The sequence below is a fragment of the Jaculus jaculus genome, chromosome 7 (genome assembly GCF_020740685.1).
Source record: "Jaculus jaculus isolate mJacJac1 chromosome 7, mJacJac1.mat.Y.cur, whole genome shotgun sequence".
NCBI lineage: Eukaryota > Metazoa > Chordata > Mammalia > Rodentia > Dipodidae > Jaculus > Jaculus jaculus.
The window spans coordinates 48314897-48341798 of record NC_059108.1 but is presented as its reverse complement, the minus strand read 5'-3'; the positions used below and the strand labels follow the sequence as shown (position 1 = coordinate 48341798).

The window sequence follows — 26902 nt, the reverse complement described above, 5'->3', positions numbered from 1 at the left end:
CTACAGACTTCCTTCCTAGAACTGCCTGAGTTGTATTCCAACAACACAGGCATTTAGGCTTTCATTTATTTTCTACTTTGAGGTATGATCTCACTCTAGTCCAGGCTTACCTGGAACTCACTTTATAGTCCTCACCTTGTCTTGAACTCATGCCAATCCACCTACCCCTGCCTGCCTCCTGAGCACTGGGATTAAAGGCCTATGCTACCATGCCCAATTGTATTTAGTTTTTATTTGACTCTAAGACTTTAGCTAGCTGTTATAGTGCTATATGAGCTGCTGGGGGAGAAAACTGAACAGTCTTATATAGCAGTGGACCCTGTGTGCCTAACAACCAACCAGCCAAGCAAGCTGTACCCACTAATCCAATAGTGGTATGACTGTTAATGGGGCTATCCAATGGTTCTCTGACTGGATTTAAGGCCTGCTCCATAGAAGGGAACTCATTCCTGCTACTGAAACCCTACTTAAAAGCCTATGGCTATGAAGGTTATAGGACCCTGAAGGGAAGGTACTACTCTTATTTGGCTAGATGAGTAGATTGTACCTGTCAATGTCCTTTTAAATGTTTAAGTTTATTCTTATAGATTAGTGTTGTTCTCATTTTTGATCAGAGAAACTTCTTTTTGTAGATGGTGGTGACAACTGGGTAGATCTAAAACTTATCTAAGCACTTAAAATAAGTGAATGGTGAGTGCTCAGTGCTACAGAGACATCTGCATCATCCCTTTCCAAAGCCTCAGGCAACATTGTGGAAGAGGAGAGGAAAAATATGTAGGAGCCTGAAGATGGGGAGATGTGCTTTGGAATGATGTCTTCTGAATATGAAGAGGATGTTGCATTCTTTATTTTATTTTACTTAATTAATTTACTTGTTTGAGAAAGAGTTGGTGATAGGGGTGGGGCACAGAAAAAAAATGGGCATGCCAGGGCCTCCAGCCACTGAAAATGAACTCCAGACACATGTGCCACCTTGTGCATCTGGCTTATGTGATTTTGGGGTTTTTTTGGCTTTGCACTAAGCCATCCCTCTAACACAGCTGTTGCATTCTATTTTTATTTGTTTGAAAGAGAGAGAGCATGCAGAAGAGGGAAGGAAGAGAGAGAGAGAGAGAGAAAGAGAGAGAGAGAGATGGATGGAGAGAAAATGGGCATGCCTGGGCTTTTAGTCACTGCAAATGAACTCCAGCCACATGTGCCCCTTTGTGCATCTGGCTTACATGGGCTCTGGAGACGTGAACCTGGGCCTTTGGCTTTGCAGGCCAGTACCTTAACTGCTAAAACATATCTCCAGCTCCAGCTGTTGCATTCTTGACCTCACACCAACTACTGCTAACAGCACAAAACCTGCACAATATTAGACCCATCAACATTCCATCATGGGTGGTGGAAGAGGACCAAAAAGAAAAACAAGCTATAAAAACCAACAGAAAAAAAGACATTAAAATTTAAGGGGAACCAGTTAGAATGAAGACACAAATGGGGGAGCAAGAGAGGGAAACTGGAGGGGGTTATGATAAAAAACATAATGTATATGTATACAAATTATTAACAAAAAATTTTCCCTGATTTTTTTTTAATGACATGTTGGTTACTTAAGTGCATCATGTAGTCTCCATGTATTTGTGTGGTTTGTGCTATCATTTCTCTTGTCATAGAGTTCTAGTTTTATTCCATTATGTTTTCATAGGATATGAGAGAATATTTTGATTCTGTTGTATTTGTTAAGACTTCTTTTATGGCCTAGAGTGTGGTCTATGTTAGAGAGGTTCCATTGGTTCCTGAGAAACATGTTAGAAGAAATATTCTTTATGTGTCTGTTAGACCCATTTGGTCAATAGTATAGTTTAACTTCAAACTTTCTTGTTGACTTACAGTTTGGAAGACCCATCTAAAGATGAGAGTGAGGTCCTGGAAGTCACTTACTATTGCTGTATCAGGAACTCTCTGACCTTTTCTGACACACATTGCTTGTTTTATGATATTGGGACTTTTAATATTTTGTGAACATAGATAGCTTTGAATAATGTGGGCTGGGGAGGTGGATCATCAGTTAAAGGCACTTGCTTGAAAAACCTTTAAGTTCAATTACCAAGGACCCATGTCAAGCCAGGTATGCAAAGTATTGCACATATCTGGAAGTTTTTGCAGCAGCAAAGGGATTGACATGCTTGTCCTTCCTTCCTTCCTTTTTTTTTTTTTTTTTTGAGGTGAGTTTCACTCTAGCTCAGGATGACCTGGAATTCACTATGTAGTCTCAGGGTAGCCTTGAACTCATGACGATCCTCCTACCTCTGCTTCCTGAGTGCTGGGATTCAAGGCATGTACTACCGCGCCTGGACCATTCATTCTTTCTTAAATAAATAAATGTTAAAAAAAAAAACCTGAATAATGCCCTAAGAAATACCCTTTTACTCATATCTCCACAGACAGACTTACTGTACCTTTAAATACATAATCTTTTTTTAAAATAAATTTTATTATTTATCCATTTTGAGAGACACAGAGGCAGATAGAGGGAATGAGCATGCCAGGGTATCTAGCCACTGCAAACGAACTCCAGCCGCATGAGCCCCCTAATGATCTGGCTTATGTGGGTACTGGGGATTTGAACCTGGGTCTTTAGGCTTCACAGGCAAATATCTTAACGATTAAGCCATCCCTCCAGCCCTAAAAGTATAATATTTTTAAATTAAAAAAAAAAAAAGAAGTTCTTAGCCAGGCATGGTAGTGCACGCCTTTAATCCCAGCACTAGGGAGGCAGAGGTAAGATGATCACCATGAATTCAAAGCCACTCTGAGGTCAGCCTGGGCTAGAGTGAGACTCTACCTCAAAAAGCCATAAAAATAAAAATAAAAATAAAAATAAAAATCTTAATAGCAGGCATGGCAGTGTATTGTCAGTCTTTGACTTTTTTTTCTTCCAGGTAGGGTCTTGCTCTAGTCTAGGCTGGCCTTTAACTCATAACAATCTTCCTACCTTTGCCTCCTGAGTGCTGGGATTAAAGGTAGGTGCCCTCATGCCTGACAGTCTTTGCCATCTTGAGTAAAAAGGACTCTTCTGTCTTGTTTACTCTACGTTTAGTGCATACCAAAGTACTTGGATGTATGTTGTCTTCAATTCCTTTCAGTTGAATGGGTGACTGAAACTAGTATCTTAGTGTATTTATATTTGCTTTGGAAATTCGATTTGGTTTTCCATGTGTTTCTTAACAATGCTATAACAGAAACATTTTAGATGGAAGACAATGTGGGTATATCAGGAAGACTTCCATACCTGACAAACTCTGAGAGCTTGGTCCAAGACAGTTTTTGTATCAGTGTCATAATCTGGGCAGGGAAGCATTGCTCGGCTGAGATGAGCCTGTAGCAGCAGGTGTGCTTTGGTGTGAGGGCTGTCAAATGAGTGAGGATTTGATTCAATAGGAAGACATTTTGCCAGTTCACTGTTCATATGGTCTTCATTGTGTCTCACTGGCAGGTCTGTGTATTCTTCTGCATCCTGAAAAAACAATAATTATATACATGTCTGCTAGATCAGAATAGCCCACACATGTTGACATGCCTACTGTGAGAGCCACCACATACATGTCTACTTGATCAGAATAACATACATGTCTATTAAATCAAAATAACCACATACATGTCTATTACATCCAAACAACACATGCACATGTCTACTGGATCAGAACATCCACATGTAGGTCTACTTGATCAGAACAACCATATACATGTCTACTAGATTAGGACAAAAACATACATGTGTTAGATCACAAATACAATCATTAACACAGTACTTGTAGATTTTTTTAGTGGTTCTGGAGATCAAACTCAGGGTCTCACACACTCCAAGAAAGCACTCTACCACTGAGTACATCTCTAGCTGTAACTAATATGCTTCTTAACTTTATCTAATGACTGTTAAAACATAGTTTATAGAAACTGAAAAAAAAATCTATCACTTTAACTTCTGCTTTGTTCAGTACTATCATTAAAATACAAGTAAAAGTTAGTAATATAGAATACATTTAAGTTCATGAATACTCACTTGCTTATGAACAACCAACTTACATAACATAGGACCTAGTAGGTATTGCATAATCTAATAAGAAGGAACCAGTGTCTGGGAGCCCAAGAAGGAATGTGGGTAAACAATCTTTAATGTGGCATAAATGCTATGATATGGTATGCAGAGAGTGCTTAAGAGACCGACAATTAGAGATAACCATTTTGGTCTCAGGATCACACAAAGATTTATGTAAAAAGTTATAGAAGAAGCTGGGCGCGGTGGCGCACTCCTTTAATCCCAGCACTTGGGAGGCAGAGGTAGGAGGATCGCCATGAGTTTGAGGCCACCCTGAGACTACAGAGTTAATTCCAGGTCAGCCTGGACCAGAGTGAGACCCTACCTCGAAAAACCAAAAAAAAAAAAAAAAGTTATAGAAGAAAGAAGGCAAAGGTGGAGGAAGGGGAAATACGATTGGGGAGGTGAGTGAAGGGTAAAGTTCAGGACCATTAAGTTGGAACTTACTGTAATGAATTCAGTTACAATAAAACCATGTACTAAATGCTATCTTCAGATATTTTATTTTAGAAGCTTCAGTTAAGTATTTGCTGATTGACGTAGAGGCTTCCCCTACTAAAACCTACTAATCTGACTAGAAAACTTATTTCATTAAAAATAGTTTTTTAGTATTTTCTTTTGAAAGATAAACCTACTTTCCAAATACATAGTTATTTGTGATTCAGCCCATTGTTGTAGGTATAAAATTACCTATAACATAAATTGGATGAGCTAATGTTCAAAAATTATTTGATAGCATTTAAGATGGAAAGGGCAAACATATAAAACAGTACCCCACAGGTACATACAAGAAATTGATTAAAAAGTAGTGGAACACAGATTTGGAAAACAAACTATGTGAGCCCTACTACTGCCCATCTTACTACATGGAGACTTTCCAGGATATGTTACAGAAAGACAGAATCCAAGTGGATCTGGAAGCCCTCTTGAGTTGAGATGAAGCTGAATGTCCAAGGATATAAAGATGCCCAACGTGTTCATAATAGTAGCAGAGGAGAGGGCTCACAGTGATGAGAAAGGGGAGAATGTATGGGCATGAGCTCCAGAGATCAGCAGGAGGGGCCTTTGAGTCTTTAGTAGAGTACTGAATAGCACGCATGGGAGGAAACTACCCAAAGTTGGAGAATTAATTGTCCAGACACAGTTACCGGGGGCTGTGTCTATCACTGAAAGAGTGCCAGCAGCCATTCTTCTACATCTTAGGGCAGATGCACTCATAATTCACAGTGTACAGGACAGAGATGGTCTTACCTTAGGACCTGGGAATGACTAGCTGTGCAGTGAGTACTACTTGGGACCTTTCTACAAACCACAAAACCAGGATCTAAAGTAAACAAATGCTTCCAAGTAAGTTAATTGGATTCTAGAATACTGTTCAATAAGATTTATAGGTGTACAAAATTAAAAAAAGGTGAAATTTGCAATGTATGGCATCTACCTGTTACCAAAAATACAAAAAGTAGGAACACAGGATTATAATGAGGAGAATAATAATAATAAAAACTGATCTAGAGCAATCTAAGACCTTAGAACTAACAAACAGTGCCAATAAAACAATTATTATAACTGTATCTTACAGTTTCAGTAGTTAAGAGATGACTCAAATATCCCGAGACAAGCACTATAATACTTGAGATGAAAAATGCATTGGAAGAAGACACATTGAGAAACAAAAGATTAGTGAACTTAAAACATCAGTAGAAATTGCCAAAAATAAAGAAATTTAAAAATGAATGTAGCACCAATATGCTATGAGATAGTTTCAAATAACCTACCATGTATTGGGGGAGGAAGGGCAGAAATAATGGTTATGAAATTTCCACTTTAATGTGAGCTATGAATTCAAATAAAACAGAAGTACAATGAGCCCCAAGCAAAGACAAATGCAGAAAACTGTACGAATTCTAATTCATTACAATAAAATTGTTCACAAACACTGATAAAGACAAAGTGAGAAAATTAGCCAGGGAAAAACCACATTATGGAGAGAGGAACAATGTACTTTTGATGAGAAATTTTCAATACAAACCCATACAATGAGGCAACAGTGAAAATTTATTTAATGTACTGAAAAAAGCAAAGAATTAACCTAGAACATTACCACTGTGGGAAATAATCCTTCAAATATGATGCTGAGTGTGGTGGCCCTTGCCTGTAGACTCAGCCATGTGGGGAAGCTGAGTCAGGAGGATTGTTTGAGAATAGGCGTTTTGAGCCAGCCTGGGCATTGTAGTAAGACCTTGTTTCTCAGAAAATAATTCAGTAGGCCTGTTCAGAAGAACACAACGACACAAGATAAAAATAGGCATTTGCAGGGCTGGAGATGGCTTAGCATTTAAAGTGCTTGCTGGCAAAGCCAAAGGACCTAGGTTAGATTCCACAGGAGCCACAAAAACCAGATGCTCAGGATGGAACACACATCAGGAGTTTGTTTGCAGTGGTTGGAGGCCCTGGTGTACCCATTCTCCCTCTCTCTGCCTGCCTATTTCTTTCTCTCTTTCAAATAAATAAATAAGCATTTGCACAAAAGAATATGCAATATTAGAGATAGTAATTACATGGAAAACATCTAAGGATTTGTTTGATGATTTTAATATTGAATGACAAGCTTTAAACAAAAGTAAGGAATAAATTTCAGAGTTTGTATTGTATGCCATAGTCAGATAGGTGCCACCAAAGCACAATCCCTAGCAGTGGAGAAATGAAGGCAAAACACTGAAGATTTTATGATTCACAAGGTAGGATCATGTCACTTGAAGGTAGAATGATTAGTTACAGATCCTAAAGTCAACACTAAAAATAGCAAAATTCAAGTTACGGCCAGTATTCTAACTGAAAAGATAAGAACTCATGTAAGAAAAGTTGCCCATCAAAATCCTCAGTGGAGTACAGAAGGAGCAAAGAAGAAAAGTGGAATATACAGTATGTTTTTCATAGCCTAATACTAGAATTAGTAAAGATCTCTGGAAAACCAAAAGCCAAGATTATACATTTAAACCTAATTATATCAATCACATTCAGATTAAATGGCCCAAACAACCACAATTGAAGTCAGAGATTTCCTGCATAATAAATAATTCATAGCAACCATATGTTGCTTACACAGAAGACACAACACTGCATATGTAATATACAGAGTAATGTTGAAAGTGAAAGGAGGAAAAGATATACTATGGTCATTACTAGTAAGAGAAACACAGTGGTGATACTAATTTCAAACACATTAGATTTCAGAACAAAGAATACCACCATGTGTTATCTTTTATAAAGATAATGGAGTCCATCAGACAGGAAGGTAACACTCTTGAAAACTTACTCCCTAAATAGCATAGTTTCAAAACACATAAATAAAAATTGGTACAACACGGAAAAATTGAAAAGTCACAAATATAGCTGAAAATTTAATACCTTTCAACAATTGGTAAAAGAGGTAAAAGTGAGTAAGTATGTATAGTAGAATTAAAGATCATTATTTACGTCTACTTGACATTTACACACCACTCTGCCCCAACAATATTATTAAACTTATTATTCCAGAGAGTTCCTTTAGAAACAGAATATATTCCTATAAAATGATTCCGTTATTCAAAATGTGTATACTGTAGGATTTCATTTATATAGTACTTGAGAAATTACAATCTAATCTATAAGGTTGGAAAACTGACTGATAATTGCCCATGGTAGTCAGAGAGGGAGAGGTGGGGGTTAAAGTTCATACATGGGAAAATGACAACTTTGGGGTATACTGGTGGATTTTTTTCCCATGAAGTAAGACTGAATGAGTTGACAGATCCCTTACAGATTTTGTTGTTTGGAATCAACAGTGTGAAACAACTGGCATACTCTATTAACTGTGTATCATTATTAATATGTATCCTGCTATCTATAAGAATATCTATGTATGATAAAAATTTAATGCTTGATTGACATTTTGGAAACCTGTGTCATTATTATTTGCCAAGTACATACTGTAGGAATACTAAAAAATTCGGGAATGATGACAGTGATATCCTTATAAAAAAGGATATTGATAGGAAAATTCCTACTTCAAAATATTGAATGAAATGAACTGTTAGTATTTGTTGCATACCTACCACACACCATTTTCAGGCTCTTGGGAAAAACAATCTCCTTAGCAGGGTCAGACATTATTCATTCAATCATACAAGTCAATGCTGGCTTGAAGGGAGAAGTGAAGAGGGCCCTAGGGATATTTCAGTACTGGGGTAGAGGAAAAAGATAAGTCAACAAGAATGGGAAAATGTGTGTAAAGTTAGGATTTTTTTTTTTTTTTTCCCCGAGATAAGGTCTCACTCTAGCTTAGGCTGACCAGGAATTCACTACATAGTCTCAGGGTGGCCTCGAACTCATGGTGATCCCCCTACCTCTGCCTCCCAAGTGCTGGGATTAAAGGCGTGTGCCACCACACATGGTTTAAAATTAGTTTTAAGTATTTTACTGCAGTGTGCTGAAGAAAGTATCTTTTTTCTTCTTTTTTCAGGGTAGGGTCTTACTCTAGCCCAGGCTGACCTGGAATTCACTATGGAGTCTCAGGGTGGCCTTGAACTCATGGAGATCCTCCTACCTCTGCCTCCCGAGTGCTGGGATTAAAGGTGTCACCACACCTGGCTGAAGAAAGTATCTTGAATATTATTAGTAACATTCTGTTTAACTAAGTCCAATAAATGTTAAGTCTCTTTAAATTTTGCTTTAAAATAGACAAAATATCATGGTCATTCTACACTACCCTTCTGATTCTTTATGTAAGAAGTGTATGCTATTATTTAGTAAGTTATCTAATTAATTTTTTTCTTTTGTCTTTTAAGGTAGGGCCTTGTTATAGCTGACCTGGAGTTCACTATGTAGTCTCAGGGATGGCCTCAAACTCTGCATGATCCTCCTCCAACCTCTGCCTCCTGACTGCTGGGATTAAAGGTGTGTGCCACCACACCCAGCTTTGGTCTTCTTTATGTATGCTATTTTAGCTTTTTAAAAAAATCAATTTATTTATTTATTTGAGAGACAGTGAAAGCGAATAAGTAAGAGAGAATTGGTGTGCCAGGGCCTCAGCCACTAAACTCCAGATGCTTGTGCACCTAGCAGGCATGTGCAACCTTGCTAAACCTTAGTGTGTCTGGCTAAGGTGGAGTCTGTAGCATGGGTCCAACTTAGCTTCATAGGCAAGTGTCTTAATCGCTAAGCCATCTCTCCAGCTGTAAAAAATAGCCAACACAAACAAACTCCAGATACATGTGCCACCATGTACATCTAGCTTATGAAGGTTCCGGGAAATTGAACCAGGGTCCTTAGGCTTCACAGGCAAGTGCCATCTCTCCAGACCCCTACTTTAGCTTTTTTCCTTGTCTGAAGTGATTTGCCAATAGAGAATAATTATACATTACTTTTGGGTTTCAGGTGAATTTCAGGATGGGAACACTGTCACCTGTTGACAAGCCTATCTCAGCCTCCTATCTAGGTTCCATCTGCATCTTCACCAGCAAGTCTACTTAATGTCTCCTGCCTCGACAAATGGTTTAAGAAAAACCAAAGAGCAGGTAAGGCAGGAGTTAGTTCAAAAAACAAAACCCATTATTTCCATTCAAGGAAGTGAAAATTATATTGGGAAAAAAACTTAAATGCATGATTTAAATTAACTGTAGAATCAAGTACTGTTATCAGAAGAGTGCTGAAGAGGACTGTTAGAGCTGGAAAGCTTCCCAGAAGACAGTGTTTGTTCTAAGCTTAGAAAAATTTGTTGGGAGAGGAACAGAGATCCTTTGTGTTCTAGGAAAAGAAAATAAGGTAGGCATATTGACAGAAGAAAAACAAAACAGTTAAGGAAAACCTAAGTTGTAAACCTCAGGGATGAAGAAAATGATGATTCCACTAATAAAGAAGGTAGAACAATCAGTGAGCAGGGCTTTCTGTCAAGCATGCAAAGTACTCTTAAAAAGAGGACAAAAGAGCTGGAGACATGGTTCAGTGGTTAAAAACACTTCCCATGAAAGCCCGAGAGACCACTTGTGAGTTAGATCCCCAGGACCCACATGAACAGCTGGACATGGCCCCTCTGTAAGCCACTCATGTGGGGATCCCAGAGGTGGAAGAATAGAGGAGGACACTTAAGTACCTCTCTGACTGTGCAGCAGGTGAGCACATGGGGTGTTGCATGGGTGCATACGCATGCAAGAAAAACGAGAGATGGTGATAAAACACGGTTGGAGGTGGTACAAGAAAAGAAATCAGATTTAAGTCTGATCAGCAGTCTAAAAATTTACTGACATGTTAAATTGTTCTTGTTAGTAAAATCCCACTCCTTCTGCTCTTTTACTGTTACAAATGGAATTGGCTTTCCAGGATTCAAGTATGAGGAAACAGGATAAGAATTATATGAAAAATTCAATTAAAATAAAAAATGAAAGATTGAATCTACTTAAATTTAGAACACCAACTCAAATATGCAATGATGTAAATCAAATTTAATTGTACAATTCTATAATTAATGCCCCTTCCTATAAAGAGAGGAAGAGGGAGATGGAGGAGAGAAGGAGAGAGGGAGAGAACACTTAATTATAATGAGTCCTAATTTAACATTTGTGAACAGGGTGGGCATATTTCTATTTCTTTCTTTTGTTTTTTTCAAGAAAGGGTCTCACTCTACCCCAGGCTGACCTAGAATTCATTATATAGTCTCAGAGTTGGCTAATGTGGGTCCTGGGGAATTGAACCTGTATACTTTGGCTTTGCAGGTAAACACCTTAACCGCTAAGCCATCCCTTCAGCCCTTGGTTATTGTTTTTTGAAAATTCTACAAACATACCTTAATAAAAATTAATTTTTTTTTGTTTGTTTTTGTTTTTTGAGGTAGGGTCTCACTCTAGCCCAGGCTGACCTGGAATTCACTCTGTATTCTCAGGGTGGCCCCGAACTCATGGTGATCCTCCTACCTCTGCCTCCCAAGTGCTGAGATTAAAGGCGTGCGCCACCATGCCCGGCAAAAAATTAAAGTATTTTAATAACTGCAGTAGGTAAGATCTTAGTTGTTACTTTTATTTTATTTATTTTTTGGTTTTGTTCAAGGTAGGATTTCACTCTTGTCCAGGCTGACCTGGAGTTCACTATATAGTCTCAGGGTGGCCACTAATTCACAGTGATCCTTCTACCTCTGCCTCCTGAGTGCTGGGATTAAAGGTGTGCACCACCACCCCTGGCTAGTTTTGCATTTTTTAAACACCAAATGCATATTCTAAAAATGGCATTGATAGTTATTGATCCATGGTAGAGGAAAAAAAGCACAAATGAAATTTTGTAGACTAGTAGGAGAGTCAGATCTCAGTCAAAATTGATAACAGATAAATGGTATCTTTGACAGTTTAGAATTGAGCTGAAGAATAATAAAACTTTTTTTTTTTAAAGATAAAAGAAGGATACATCAAAGTACCCATTAGATTTATACTAGGAAGGAGAAATGACTTATGAGATGATACTCTCAAGATTAACATTAGTTATACGTTTCAATTGTGAGTCATGCTTACATGCTGACTGGACATTAAAAACACGAAAGTACCTCCATAGATTTCATTATTAAATATATTTTCTTTTGGTAAGAAAAGTCTTTTCCATGATAAAATTTGACACAGGAAACACTTCTGGGATCTTCAATGGAGTTACTCAGTTTAAAAAATTAACACTAGTTTCTCTATATTTAAAACCTTATCTACAGGAAACAGGTTCCATCATAGGCAATTATTTCATTTCCTTTGTAGGTCTGTGGGTGCTCCTTCCTTCCTTCCCTCCCTCCTTCCCTCTTTCTTTTGGCAGTAGAGGGGACTGAACATATGACCTGACACATCACAGCCAGTCACTCTATTACTGAGCTATTCCCCCAAGCCCTAAGAATTTTCTCTGTTTGGTACTTAACTTTTTTTTTGAGATAGGGTCTTGCCCTAGCCCAGGCTGACCTTGAATTCACTATGTAGTCTCAAGCTGGCTTTGAAATCATAACCATCCTCCTACTTCTGCCTCGTCAGTGCTGGGATTAAAGGCGTACATTGGCAGAGAGAGAGAATAAGCCCACCTGGGACTCTAGCCACTGCAAACAAACTCCAGATGTATGAACCACCCTGTTCATCTGGCTTTATGTGGGTACTGGGGAATCAAACTTGGGTTGCTAGCATCTATCTCTCTCTCCTGCCCTAGTATTTAAACTTTAAAGAGAATTTAGAGAATCTGGGCTGGGGAAATGGCTTAAGTGTTAAGGGGTTTGCCTGTGAAGCCTAGGGACCCTGGTTTGGTTCCTCAGGACCCACATAAGCCAGATGTACAAGGGGGCACATGCATCTGTAGTTGGTTTGCAGTAGCTGGAGGCCATGGTGCCCATTCTCTCTGCCTCTTCTCCTGTCTCTCAAATAAATAAACAAATAAATAAAATAAAATTTTAAAAAGAATGTGATAGTAGGAAACTCATACCCTTAGAGCTACCATAGATGATTAGGGTGAACAGTATGGTATGAGGTGGTAGAAGCAACAAAGCACTAGAGAACTGATACAACAGATCTACATATTTGAATTTTGTTTTATAATTTTCAATTGTATATCTTTTACTATCAAATAAAATTTAAGTAACTGACTTTAAAAATATTATGGTACTTAAAATATTACTTATAGGAATAAGACTTAAAATTATGTTTTGGTGATAGCTATACATTAATTTTCTTCAAATAATTACAACTTTGATGTAATTGAGTCACAGAAAATACTGGCTCTTTGAAGTATAATATGCTCATACTTTAAGAGACAGTAAAAGAGAAAAGTATTCAGGAATTTATCTTCTTCAACTACAGAGTTGAAGAGTTGAAGAGTTCATACTATGGACTTGATTCTCAAATCTACAATTAGTTTTCTTCTAAACTCATTAATTAAATGTCCAAAAAAGTACTTCAGTGGGTGATAAGGAAATATATCTTTCAGTGCATCCCAGAAGAACTAATTCAAAACACTGTGCAAAGACAGGTAAAACTTTTAAGGCAAGTTGTATAATTTTGAAACATTGTTTTCTAACTAAAACCCAAATGTTATGAACCACAAGAATGAAAGAAAACATTATTGATTTCAGATCTGGTAGCGGCTGGTAGTGGTTTGCTTGTGGACTCCAGAAACAGGGTTCAGCTGAAGACTGCCTAAGGACAACTGGGGGCTTAATCCTCAAGTGCTCTGCTGGACCCTATTGTGAAAACCATTGTCACTTACTCCTAGAATTTCATTCCACATTTTTGTAAAGCTCTTTAGAATGTGACATGCTTTCTTTACTTGCATCCCCCTGAAGTATTTTATTATGGATTATATAAAAAATTAGTTTAGATTGGTTAGACAAGCAGAAATCCCAGGATCAATCCCAGAATCAAAATCCCTGCCTAAAAACAAACAGGCAAACACAAACTCTAGACACTTCTTCTTTAGTAGGACACTGTATTTGCCTATAAATTACTCCTCTAATTTTACACAACTTGTCTAGTTAATTTCCTGTGTGATCACTGACTAAGTAAGATTAATTTTCTTATCTAGATCATATGGGTAATTAAAGGAAATTGAAAGTGGGTAGTGAAGCTTTTATACACCAGGATTGAATCTGAATGGAGGGCGTGAGGTCAGTGAAGTCCATTATACTTTTATGTGAGAGGCTGGTTTGTCTGCCCTGGCCTTGTTTATTTAGTAGGCTGGACAGACTACTGACTGCAAATCTGTGTCTCTGATTTGCCCAGCTGTCCTTGAATAAAGACATCTTCCCCTGCAAATGATAAATGACAGTAATTGACAACCTATGATGAACTCTGTGTATAACCCCCTGCTACTGTTTTAAGATTACAAAAGAATGAACACAATAAACATCTTTGTAATTACATCAAACAGTCCCTGCTGTTTCCTCAGTACTTTTCCTTTTGTCTCCCTTTCATTAAAAACCTCAATCTGTTCTACAACTGTCATAAAACCTGCTATTTCACATAAAGCAAGGCTTGTGTATTTAAGTGGTTTTTCAGTTTACTGGAGATATACATTCCTACACAATGGCTTATTCTAAGACGTCACATAACTTGTTTTTCTCCTAAGTACCAAGAAGTATGTCTGCACTGCAAAGGGAGGTTTAGTCATCTGGCTCTTGGGTTCAGGTAGGGCTCCAGCAGTTTTATTGCTATGTCAATCTCACGTGGACTTGCAGCCCTTAACTACATTGATTACACAACTTTAAGTTTTGGACTTGTTAAAGTAAGAATTTAGTGATTAAATGGAGTTCGGCTTTTCCTTTAGTGAGTGTATGAACAAATGTTTGAATGTGTGTAACACCCAGCCACACCTACACTCACCACCCCCTACCCCCCTGCCTGCCCCAGCTGCAGTAATCTTAAGAGGGCTTTACTGAAGGCAAATTGCCAAGAGTCAAGGAAAGACACAAGCTGTAGTGAGGCTGAGGCCATGCTTGGTCTTGTGTAGATGATACATAATAGTAACCAGAGCTCAGGTGACACTGCATACGGCTTTGTACTACCAAAGCTGTAGGAAGAGGAAAAGTGCTGGGATAGATGCCTGGCCAGTGTAGAGACTAAAGAAGCTTTATGCTACAACTTAATCTCTGTCATGGGAAAAGTAAAACTTAAAAAGTTAATGAGTTCTAGACTTTAAGTAGCACTTGATTAATTTGTAACATTTTGAGGTGCTAAAATAAACCAAAATCAGTTTTTCACATTCCAGTGCTGTCTTTCTACATTTCAGTAAATTTCCTGGATGGGGAACCCAACTTCTTTGCCTTCTGAAATATTAAATTAACTGGGTATTTAGGTACTTTATAACAACATTTGAAAAAAAAATAAGTCAACATTTATCAAACCAGACCCAGACATATTGAGAGAAGAAATATACCTCCCATTTATTACCTTTGTCTGTGACTTCAGATAATGATTTATTTACTTTTTAATGTATTAAATACTTGAATTGTACTTTTATTAGAATAACCTATTCAAACTTCCTAAATCATGTACTCTCATACTTAACAAAATAAGCTTCAAAAACAAGAGACATAAACTAGATTTACATGGTGCTATCTAATGGTTACAAAATTCAGTGTAAGAAATATGAGGAATGAATGTAACATAGGTTAAAGAAAGAAGTAAAAGAGGTACCCTAAGCTAGGAAACATCTATTATAAAATGATAAAACTAAGATCTGGTTAATTAAATAGAAATACATATTTGAGAATATTCACACAATTTGTTGCATTTTAATAAAGTACTAGAATTATATGCAGATGGAAAACATAAGTACTAATGGATATCATTATGTCTTCTCAGAAGATCAATGAATGTTCCTTTTAGGACATATCTGAGTATATATGTCTGATCTGTAATGATGTCTCAAATTTATAGACATATGTTTAGCCTTCAAGCAATTTAGGGTAAGCACAGAATCATTTGCCAAAAATAAATATGAACAAGAAATAATACCATTTTCTTTCCATTGTTAAGAAGGACCACGTGGCTGACAGCTGGATTTTTAAGGGATCTTTCAATAGTGGGTACCAGCAAGTCTGTTGTACTTAAAATAATTTCAGTGGTAAGAATTCCATCAGAAACTTCTATTTCCCAGGATTTATAGCTAAGTCCTTAAAAAATTGCTCTTTGATGAAACTTGAAAAAAAAAAATTCCTCAGTTTTTGAGAATATAATAAAAATGCCTTAGAGCTTAACAATGTTTTGATATTTCTCTTTTTAAAAATAAAAACCTTGAGGCTATCAAGTTTGAAACCTAAAAGAGAAAACTGAGATTAACAGTAATATGTAGTAATTACATAAGGTTAAGTCACACATTACAATCTGTCTTCAAAACTGAAATAATTCCTATCACCTTTCTTCTGCTTTTAAGCCATATATTGATTATTGGTTACTTCTTTCCTTCTTTCCTTCCTTCCCTTCTTTATTCTCTCCTCCTTCCCTTTCTCCCCCTCTTCCCTCTCTTTCTTTCTCTCCTTTCTTTTTTGTCTTCTTTTTTTCTTTTATGTTCTCATGTAGTACCAGCTGGCCTCTAACTTGCCTGTGCAGCATAGAATGGCTTTCAATTCCTGATCTTCCTTCTGCCTCTATTTCCCAATTGTTAGAATCACCATTCCCAGCAAAAGAGATTTTCTTTATAATTTGCATTTCTATAGGCTATGAGGATAGAACAAACATAAAACAACTAAAAAACTAAAGCAGAGCTGGAGGATGGAGATATGGCTCAGCAGTTAAAAGTGCTTGTTTATAAAATCTGCCAGGTCAGTTTCAATTCCTCAGTACCCATGTAAAGCCAAATGCACAAATTAGGGGTATGCATCTGGAGTTCGTTTGCAATGGCAGGAGGTCCTGGCATGCACATTCATTTCTCTCTCTCATACTCCTTGCAAATGAATAAATAAAGAATATACAGACACATTAAAGTCACTAGAAAGGGACTAAGATATGCCAACTAAATATGTGTGATTTAATAATTTCAGACTCTTTTTCTTCTAGGAGTTAAGAAATTAATGTTTCCAAAAAGAAAATTAAGGGCTGGGGAAATTTCTCAGTGGATTGCCCCAAGTTTGATTCCCTAGCACCCACAAAACCCACATCAAGCTGGATGCACACAAAGTGACACATGGTGTTCATTTGCAGTGGCAAGAGACTCTGGCACACCCCCATATGCATATATGCATAAATAAACTTCTGTCAAGTTGTGTTTTAAGAAAAAAATAAATCTCAAAGTGAAATATCAACTTGGATCAAATAAAAAAAAATCACAAGAATAAATACTTGTACTACAAATTCAGAAAATTACTGAGTCTGAGTATATGTGAATATTTTAAGCAGATACTGAGTCAAAGTGGATGGATGAAGGTCAAACATTTTCCAGGTGGGAATCATAAGCAGAGGTTGCAAGTCGAGCATGTATCCACTATGTTTAAAGGAATAGAGAGAAGGATAGTCATGAGACAGAGAAGAAAGTTAGGATTTAATTGAAGGGACAGATAAAAAATAACAATGGCCAGGCATGGTGGCACACGTCTTTAATCCCAGCACTTGGGAGGAATGCCGTGAGCTGGAGGTCACCCTGAGACTACATAGTGAATTCCAGGTCAGCCTGGGCCAGGGTGAGACTGTACCCCAAAACGACCCCCCCAAAAGTAACAATGTTAAGGGCCTTAAAAGCCAAGTTAAAGAAATAGTTCCGTATTATGTACATGGCTTCTAAACTGCAGAGAGAAGAAATGGTGCTTTGAAACAGAATTGTCAGGTGTGCATCGGGTATAGTAGAGCAGAGACAGAAATCACAGTTGGAAGATCTCGCAATAGAGTGCTTAACATAACTGTTTGAGATTGGGGATAAAAACAACCCAGACAGAAGGTAAAGAGTTAGCTTTTCTCCCCAAAGGGAGAAACTTGAGAAAAAAATTACAAACAATAGAATGAACTCGATAACTGGTTTAGTATATGAAATGGCAGAGAAGAGAAGGAGGAACCAAAGATGATTCTTAGGAATTCATTTTGGATATAGAAACTACTAGAACACACACACACACCCCAACGCTAACAACAAGACAAAATGGTAACAAAAATCCTCATCTCATTGGCCTTCTGAGTTTGGGGCCCAGAAGGAAGAGTTGGGAATGTACAAACAGGAGTATGAACTGAAATTGATAAGAAAGACCAAGACTGGCATTTTTTGCTATGTGATTTTATCTATTTATAGCCAATATTTAGACTGTAATTGTGATGCAATATTCCAGAAGTGAGTGATAAGAAAGCAAGTCATTCAGACAAAGGTTTGGAGAACAACTAGAAGTAGATGCAGAAGAGGATCCAGCAACAATACATATGTAACAGAACTGGTATGAGTACTAACAGGGTATCAGTTGTTAAATATTGTAACAAAGACCAAAGAAAATGAGTACCAAGCAAAGATTAGTCATTAGGAGGATACTGTGATCTCTGAAAAATTTGGACAATGATATTCAGAATATATTCCTTTTTATTAGTTTTATATTCAATGACTATTATTGTTTATTTTCTAAAATAGATATATTTTAAAGAGCACCTGAATTTATTCAAAATGGAAACAGTCCAAGTTCTCAGAAGAAACCTTCAGAAGTGGTAATTTGCAGATCTGAGTGTCTATGAGTAACCATATAAGAAAAGCCTGCTTTGAATAAAAAGGACATTGTAGATATTCCTAAACCTTTGAAAATTTCTACTACTCTATTTCTCTACTTTGACTTAAGAATATATTGCTTAGAATTAAGGACTTACTGAAAAAATGCTGCTGCTCTCTCTTGAAACAGTTTTCAGTATGCAGGGAGAAGGCCAAAAGCCACTACACAATTTGTAAGCCAAATTTGAAAAGCACAATTTTAAAAAAAGTATGGTATAAACATGTAAAACAAAACTATACTTGTAGGGTTTTTGTTCTTTAAAAAAGTTAAACACAGTACTTAAAGATACTACAGTTTTATTTGGAACAGGAAGTGACTTCTTGTCAGCATTCATTATTAACTTATAATTTAACAGACTGTCCTAGGCTTGATCATAACCACTCAGTCATTTTTCTAACTTCTGAGAGGCTGCTTACATTCATTTCACATAATCTCCCATGGCTACCTGAACAGGACTAGAAAGTCTTCCTGGCTTCTTTAAATCTTACATGTTCACAGAAACCTCTTGTAAGAAGCATCGAACTTTGACATCTACTGAGTAACGTGACAAATCTGTATCTCCTCTGAAAATAGGAAATGCACTTGATAAAAAGATAAGGACTTAGAACTAACAAAACCTGCTAATCAAAGGTTTACTTCATTGTGTAAGTTATGATGAGAGTCATCAGGTAGACTGATTTTAAATAAACATACCAGAATGTATGTGTGATAGTTTGAAAGGATGTCCCCCTAATAGATTTAGTAGTCTATTAAAGCTTATAACTTAGGATTGGAGAGATGGCTTTGTGGTTAAGGTATTTGCCTGCAAAGCCAAAGAACCCAGGTTCAATTCCCCATGACCCACATAAACCAGCTGCACAAGGCTGAAGAAAGCATCAGAAGGCCCGGCCACACCCATCCTCCCCTCACACTCTTTCAAATAAATAAATAAAATAAAAATAAAAAGCTAGTAACAGATTTCTAGCATTAGCTGGAGGAGGTGTCACTGTGGGCAGATCCTAGGGTCCAGCCCTAAAGTGTGATATGCAGAGTGCTTGAGGTCTGCCTGGGGTTCCTGGATTGTGCTTGCTAGTAGTGTTTGTGATGATATTTTTCTCTGCAAGGACCTGTGAAAGGGGACCAGCTTCTCCCACCATTTTTGAACTTCCCCTGGATCTGTAAGCTTCAAACAAATTCCCTTCCTCTTATAAAATGTGTGTGGCTTGAAGGTTCATCCCAGTAATGTGGAGCTGCTACTATGATATGTGCGCCATGTTTCTCAAAGTAAGCACAGTGGGAGTTTCTAAAGATTTCAGCAGGTCTTGCACTACCCAGAACATTGTGAAACTCCTTTTGTGGCACTGTAGTCTGAATGATTTTAGGAATTACAGAAAACATTGTAGTTAGAACCAATTTGTTAATAAAATTACATGGCATACCTTAAACCATCATCCTATTCTTGGATTGGTTTCAATAATTTTCTGTCATTTGTCCTCCAAACAAAAGCAAACATCAAAACAAAGCCAATAAACATGCTATGGATATATGACATTTAGTTCTGAAAAATATGGAAAGGAATGCTCAATAGGGACTAGAAGAGGCTATTTCTTCTTAATGGCAAAGCTTAACCAAAACAGTATTTTTGATTAATTAGGAGCCAGATTATAAGATCTGTTATGGTTGACCAAACAGTCCTTTCCTTTATCTTTAATTTTTTTTTTTTAATTTATTTGAGAGAGACAGACACAGAGAGAAAGACAGATAGAGGGAGAGAGAATGGGCGCGCCAGGGCTTCCAGCCTCTGCAAATGAACTCCAGACGCATGCGCCCCCTTGTGCATCTGGCTAACGTGGGACCTGGGGAACCAAGCCTCGAACCGGGGTCCTTAGGCTTCACAGGCAAGCGCTTAACCGCTAAGCCATCTCTCCAGCCCTCCTTTATCTTTAAACCCATATTTATTGCTTATAAATATGAATATACTGATAGGTCACATACTAAGATAAAGGAAAGAGGTGCTACAAGAAAATCATAAATTGGAAAATGAAAATAAAAACTTTGAAAAGTAGGCTGGACATATACTTAAAAGAGACAAATAACAATGTAAAACCAACTGTAAATCAGACAACTCAGGCTTATTTTTGTAAGAAATCCAAGTGGCTACTTCCAGCATTTAACTTAAGAGTCTGTTTAGGTAGAAAGTTTTAGCTTTAGTTCATGTTTTGAAAAATATTTTAAGGTACTAACTCATAAAATCAATTGCTTCCTAATACTTAAGAGTATTTTAGCTCCCAGGGTAAACTTTTAATAAGTTTTATTTAAAGACAACAAAGAAAAATAAAGAGATTTTCAATGCCAGATGTCTGAGAAGATCCCATTTGGATTTGAGCTACTTAAATTTGCAATCATGTATTTATACATCTAACAGAGCTTCTGTTTTCCCCAGAATCAGAAAATTAACTAGCTTTGTAGCATCTTCCTTGATCTGCCACCCGTGCCCTGAGGATTAGAGACTCCACCCGAGCTTGTTTTACAAGCATAACAGAAAAAATTAATCTCTGCTGGCAGCGCTCCCACTGGGATGCTGATGAATAATGATATCCCTCTTCTGCTGCCCTCTCAGTCCACTAGAAAAGCCACTCTAACCCAACAACGTGGAGACTGCTGAAACCATTCCAGCTGTGGATTAGCAGGCAGTCAAGCATCCATCTGCTCTGTGTGAATCAAGAGAAAGCAAACACGAATTTTTATGGCTAAGTTGCATTCAAACCCCATAACATCTGATACATACATACATACATAGATACATACGTACACACACACACACACACACACACACACACACACACACACACACATATGCCAGATATGTACATACATACATATATACACATACATATATATGAAATATGCAGATACACACTATAAGTAAGCTAGATTAACCCAATTCCTCAATTTAGGTTGCCGTTCCTTGGCATGTTAAACACTAGAAAACAAAGTACATGTTTAAGGTTTATAACAGCTCTTAAGTTTGGAATTCATTTGGGGCTGATTAGCTAGAAAGTACACTTCTAGAGTATAGTATGACATTGCATCAGGCAAATGTGCCTTCCTGGATCTCATGTAGCAGTGTACTTACTACTTCTTAAAGAAAGAGGACTGTTTGAACAGTGGCTTTATTTTATTGATACACTGATACAGTAAATGTCAGTGGATTTTGCCTTCTTCAAAAAGGAAAAAACTACTATATTTTTGCTCAAAAGTTTATCAACACTTCATCTCTTCAACATTTACACATGCATGTATTCATTCATGAATTGTGTACATGTGCTTGAGAATGAACCCACTTACATATGCTAAACATAGGCTCTATCATTATACTCCTCAGCCTTATCAGCTTTTCATTAAGGAGTTTTGAGCATTTTAATATCTCCATAAAGTGATGATGAGTGATGTTTACAGACTCCAGACCCATAAAGATGTGGGTTTTTCAAATCATCAAAAATATATTCACACATGTATATATCTTTATTTGTGTACTATTCTAACTGTATTTTACTGTGATCAAAATCTTTGACTAGTGAAAAACACATGATATTGCAGAAGCTGAATTCCCATAAATAACTTAAATGACCATTACATAATCTGAACTAATGATTAAAAAATAAAATAAATATAAAATATCTATTTTAAGTTCTAGTCCACTATAGAGCACATCACATTGATGTGGGTCCCAAAGACTATTTAACTTTTGATTTTACTATGATTTTTAATTGTATTCACTGTTTCTTTTGATGTTTTACTGATACTTCCCACTCTTTTACTTCCTTTCACTACTTGATGTTCAAAGTCACATCTTCCTGGGCTTTGTGTCCAGCACAGTGACACTATGGGTTCAGGCACAGGGCTTGCGAAAGTTTATTTGTTCATCTGTACGAAGATGACACCTTTTTGGTATCTTACACATTTACTGACATTGTTCAATAAGTAACAGAAAAGATCCATAATCTGTGGTATTCTTCATGCCACAAGATACTCATGGAAGACCTAAATCTAGTAAGCTGAAGCAAGCATACATAGAAAAATAATCTTGGTGTGATGGTACAGGGCTATAATGCCACTCCTTGAGAGGCTAAGGCAGGAAGATTGCAAGTTCAAGCCCAGCCTGGGCAGCTTAGTGATATTTTTGTCTCAAAAAAAAAAAAAAAAAAAAAAAAAAGGCTTGGGATAAAGTTTGGTGGTACAGCACTTATCTAGCATGCATGAGGTCCTGGGTTCAATCCTCAGGACTAGGTGGAGAAAAAGTAAAGAAAAAAATGACTGATGCCAATGGAAATACTTTAAAAACGAGAGATCATAGTGCTTCTGCTAAACTGCATTTTTCTTTTAGTTAAATCTAACTATTGAATGGAACATAAGAAAAGTATGAAATTTTATGAATCTGAGGAGAGTAACATTTGCAAATCTCTCTTACTCTCTAATTATGTATACATGGGTTCTACTTTTCTGAAGTCACTGACTTTCTGAGACATACTTACATTCCACGGATTATCAGGTGGCAAACTACTGAGATAAGGCTGTGCCCTGTTCTAAGTTACTCCATCTACTGCACAAAATAGTGGCTTTTCAGACAGTGCCTTCCCTGACAGATGCTATTCTGAGGGTGGAGGATAATTCTTTTTTTTAAAAAAAATTTATTTATTTGTTTATTTTCTCAATTTTTATTAACATTTTCCATGATTATAAAAAATATCCCATGGTAATACCCTCCCTCCCCCAAGGAGGATAATTCTTTACTTGAGTGGATGCATAAACAGCGCCATCTGTCTGGCACTATCCATACAGCACGGACTAATAAAGGACTTACTCCTAGCAGGAAGAAGGATGCTACTCTGTAAGTTTATTGGGGTGAACTAGGACTACAGGAGTGCATAGGCACATTAAAATCATGTCAGGAAGACCAGACTCAAGATCTTATCATACAGTCCAGGCTGAGGAATGGGTATAACCAATTCAACCTAGCACTGAGATGGTAATGACCTGTAATCTGACTAATACTCTGCATACTTCAAAGGAACTTCCTGTTTCAGAGGCTTTATCTAGCCCTGTCACCTCAGTTACCACTGCCTTCTGCCACCATGCCCTCCCTGCCTTGATACCTAAGGCAGAGGAACCTAAGAGGGAGCCATGGAAAAGGGTAACTGAGGTGATGGAAACATTCACTTTATTACAGTGGCTATATTATCATGTTTTACAGCTTGTGTATGGTAAAATTGATCTTAAAAATGCCACTGAAATCAAGGACACAGAGGCCACTTAGATGGAGTTATCATACATTGAAACAAGAAGAAACTCTCCAAAGGAGTAGAAGCTAAGGGAACAGCAAAGATGACTTGGAATCATAAGGGACACAAAATGTTGTAGTCTTTCATGTAGTCATGAATTTTGTCGCACAGAGCCACAGCTAGCAAAAATGAACAAAGTTTTTATTCATAATTTTAATTGTTTTTTAGTTTTTTGAGGCACAGTTTTGCTCTAGCCCAGGCTGACCTAGCATTCACTATGAGGTCTCAGGGTGGCCTCAAACTCACAGCGATCTTGCTACCTCTGCCTCCCAAATGCTGGGATTGAATGCGAGTGCCACCATGCCCGAAGTTTTTTTATTTTTATTTATTTATTTGAGAGTGATAGATAGAGAGAGGAAGAGGGAGAGAGGGAGAGGGAGGGAGGGAAGGAGGGAAGGAGGGAGGGAGGGAGGGAGGAGGAGGGAGAGAGGGAGGGAGGGGGAGGGAGGGAGGGAGGGAGGGAGAGGGAATATGGGCACACCTTCAGTCAGTGCAAATGCACTCCAGATGCATACGCCACTTTGTGCATCTGGCTTATGTGGGTCCTGGGGAATTGAGCCTTGAACCAGGGTCCTTAGGCTTCACAGGCAAGCCCTTAACCACTAAGCCATCTCTCCAGTCCTCTCCTGACCCCCCCCCCCCCCCGCTATTTTTGTTTTTTTCCAGGTAGGGTCTCACTCTAGTCCAGGCTGACCTGGAACTCACTATGTAGTCTCAGGGTGGCCTTGAGCTCACAGTAGGTGATCCATCTACCTCTGCCTCCCAAGTGCTGGGATTAAAGGCTGCATCACCACGGCCACCCCCACTCCCCCTGCTTTTAAAATGAGTGTGGAAACTGAGGCTTTGAGAAATAAAATGAATTGCCATTTACTCAATGAAGTGAAAATGACCATGCTGATATCAGGAGCTACATTTCAAGTGTCATGAATTTTGTCGCACAGTGGGCACCTCGATTTACTTATGATCTTCTATTAAATTTAAAGGTATTTCCCTACTTCATTAGTTTCAGATGCTGTCCTACCTTTCCAGATTAAGAAAACAGATGGGAATTTTCTTACTATCCCTCTATACAATTGGTAACTTGTCTGTACCTGTATTTGGCTAAGGTCAATGGTGTATTTATGCATTCTTATTTTCTTGTTTCCCTTCTAAGGACTTTGTTCCTTCCTGTATCACTTTTTCCCTCGTGGTTACCACAGGAACATTCATAACAGCACAAAAATATGTCACAGCACCTTTAAAGAATGATGCTAACAAAAAACCAAACAAAAAATATTGATTCTCTAGTATTATTTCTGCAAAGTACTATGTAAGATTAACAATATTTACTGTTTTTACTTCCTTAAAATCCATTTTCTATTAAGTCTTTCAAAATAATGCATATGTCTATATCATTCCACTGACATTACCATAAACATACCTAGAATCTCCATTTTATTGAGCGAAATGAGAATCTCTATATAACTATGCCATGTTTGCTTTCCTTTTTCCCAAATAAATATGTTGAATCCTGACTCAATATAATGGCATTTGGGAGTGGACTTAGTCATCAGATCAGAGCTCTTTTGAATAGGATTAGTGCCCTCATTAGTGACTTCAGAGTTCCTTTACCCTTTCTGCCACATGAGACAGAGAGAAGATAGATGAGTAAGGCAGTGGGACCTTGATCTTAGCCACCCTGTCCTCTAGAACTGTGAGGAGTGGATGCTGTTAGGAAAGCCAGTTATTTGACACTACCTTTGTTACAGCAGCCTGAATGGACTAGAATCATAAAAGTAATGGATAAGGACTACTGGGGGGAAGGTCTAATAACAACCAAGATGGGTGAGCTTTCTTTTATCAAGTATAAGGACATCTGGCTGAGAATAAAAAATAATTAGGGGTATTTGTGCTACTTGAATTTCTAAACATAACTAAAAGACAGTAATACATAAAATCTAATTCAATAATGGAGATAGCTAAAAACAATGACATATTTTTTAATATATTAGAATATACTTTACAAAAAATCTACAAAAATTTTTATCCCAAATCATGTTATTATAGGTGTGTGTACATGTGTATATTTCTGTTATATTTCTACATTGTATATAAAGGAAAAGTTCATTATGTTACTTATCCTGCAAAGGTTAAGAGGCCCCTAAGCACCAAATGGTATTTCTATGATATTTTCCACCTTTTCCAAAATGATATAACATTTCAGAACACTGCTTGGTAGTTGGAAAATATTTTAGATTGTTTGTTCTTTACAGTGCTGGGGTCTGGTCCTGGCATATACTTGCTAAGTGTTCTACCACTGAGTTATATACCCAGCCACTGAAGGGGTTTTACAATATTCTTTTGCTTTGTTACATAAAAATGACACTGAAACACATTCAGTGGATGAAAGGTTATGTCTAGTTATATTTATTTATATTTAATTATATTTAAATACTGATCTGGCTCCTTACAGAGACTGAAAGTCAAGATTGCTACAGTTTAAATTGAAATTGCATTTGACAATATTTGTAATGGGGAGGTTTATTTTATAAGACATGAGTCAGCATAAACTTTTTAAAAGTTCTAATCACCATTTTTAATGGCAAATGAGTAAAAACTCATTTCTGAACTGCTCCATCTGCTCGATTATAGACACCTTGATAATAATTTTAGCATACTTAAATTTCACTAGGATGAGATTAAAAATTCTTTGAGCACAACCTTAGGTTTATTAGGATAACTAGACTTCATGTTTTGTTCAACAGTAAAGTTTCCACTTACGTTTCAGTTATTTTAAAAATCTAATGAGCTTATCCAAAGTAGAATGGAAAATGGTTAAAATTTGTAGAGACTCTATTTCTAGCAAGATAATCCTCTTCAGTGATAGTGTCATTACAAGACAATTTTTGGCTTTTCAAGATGAATGCAGGTGTATTGACAATTCAGTATCATTATAACTAATTACTACTAATGATAAATAAAAATATTTTCAGGGATAGAGATATGGGTTTAGTGGTTAAGCGCTTGCCTATGAAGCCTAAGGACTCCAGTCCAAGGCTCGATTCCCCAGGACCCATGTTAGCCAGATGCACAAGGGGGCACATGTGTCTGGAGTTCGTCTGCAGTGGCTGGAGGCCCTAACATGCCCATTCACTCTCTCTCTATCTGCCTCTTTTTCTCTGTTGCTCTTAAATAAATAAATAAGTATTTTTCAAACAAGGATTCTTACTGTTGTCACTTCTGTCCAACTGAGTACTATAAGTTCTAGGCAGAGCAACAGGCAAGAGGAAGAAAATTAAAACA

The 26902-nt window shown here is 37.3% G+C and overlaps 1 protein-coding gene across 1 annotated transcript in view; it reads right to left on the bottom strand.

Annotated features, from left to right (window-relative positions):
* Ascc3 (activating signal cointegrator 1 complex subunit 3) overlaps positions 1 to 26902 on the bottom strand; it is a 380520-nt gene that overhangs the window by 43481 nt on the left and 310137 nt on the right. The window contains exon 37 of the mRNA XM_045155316.1: positions 3278 to 3502. Within this exon, the coding sequence (XP_045011251.1) occupies positions 3278 to 3502 (225 nt within the window). The remainder of the gene's footprint in view (positions 1 to 3277; positions 3503 to 26902) is intronic.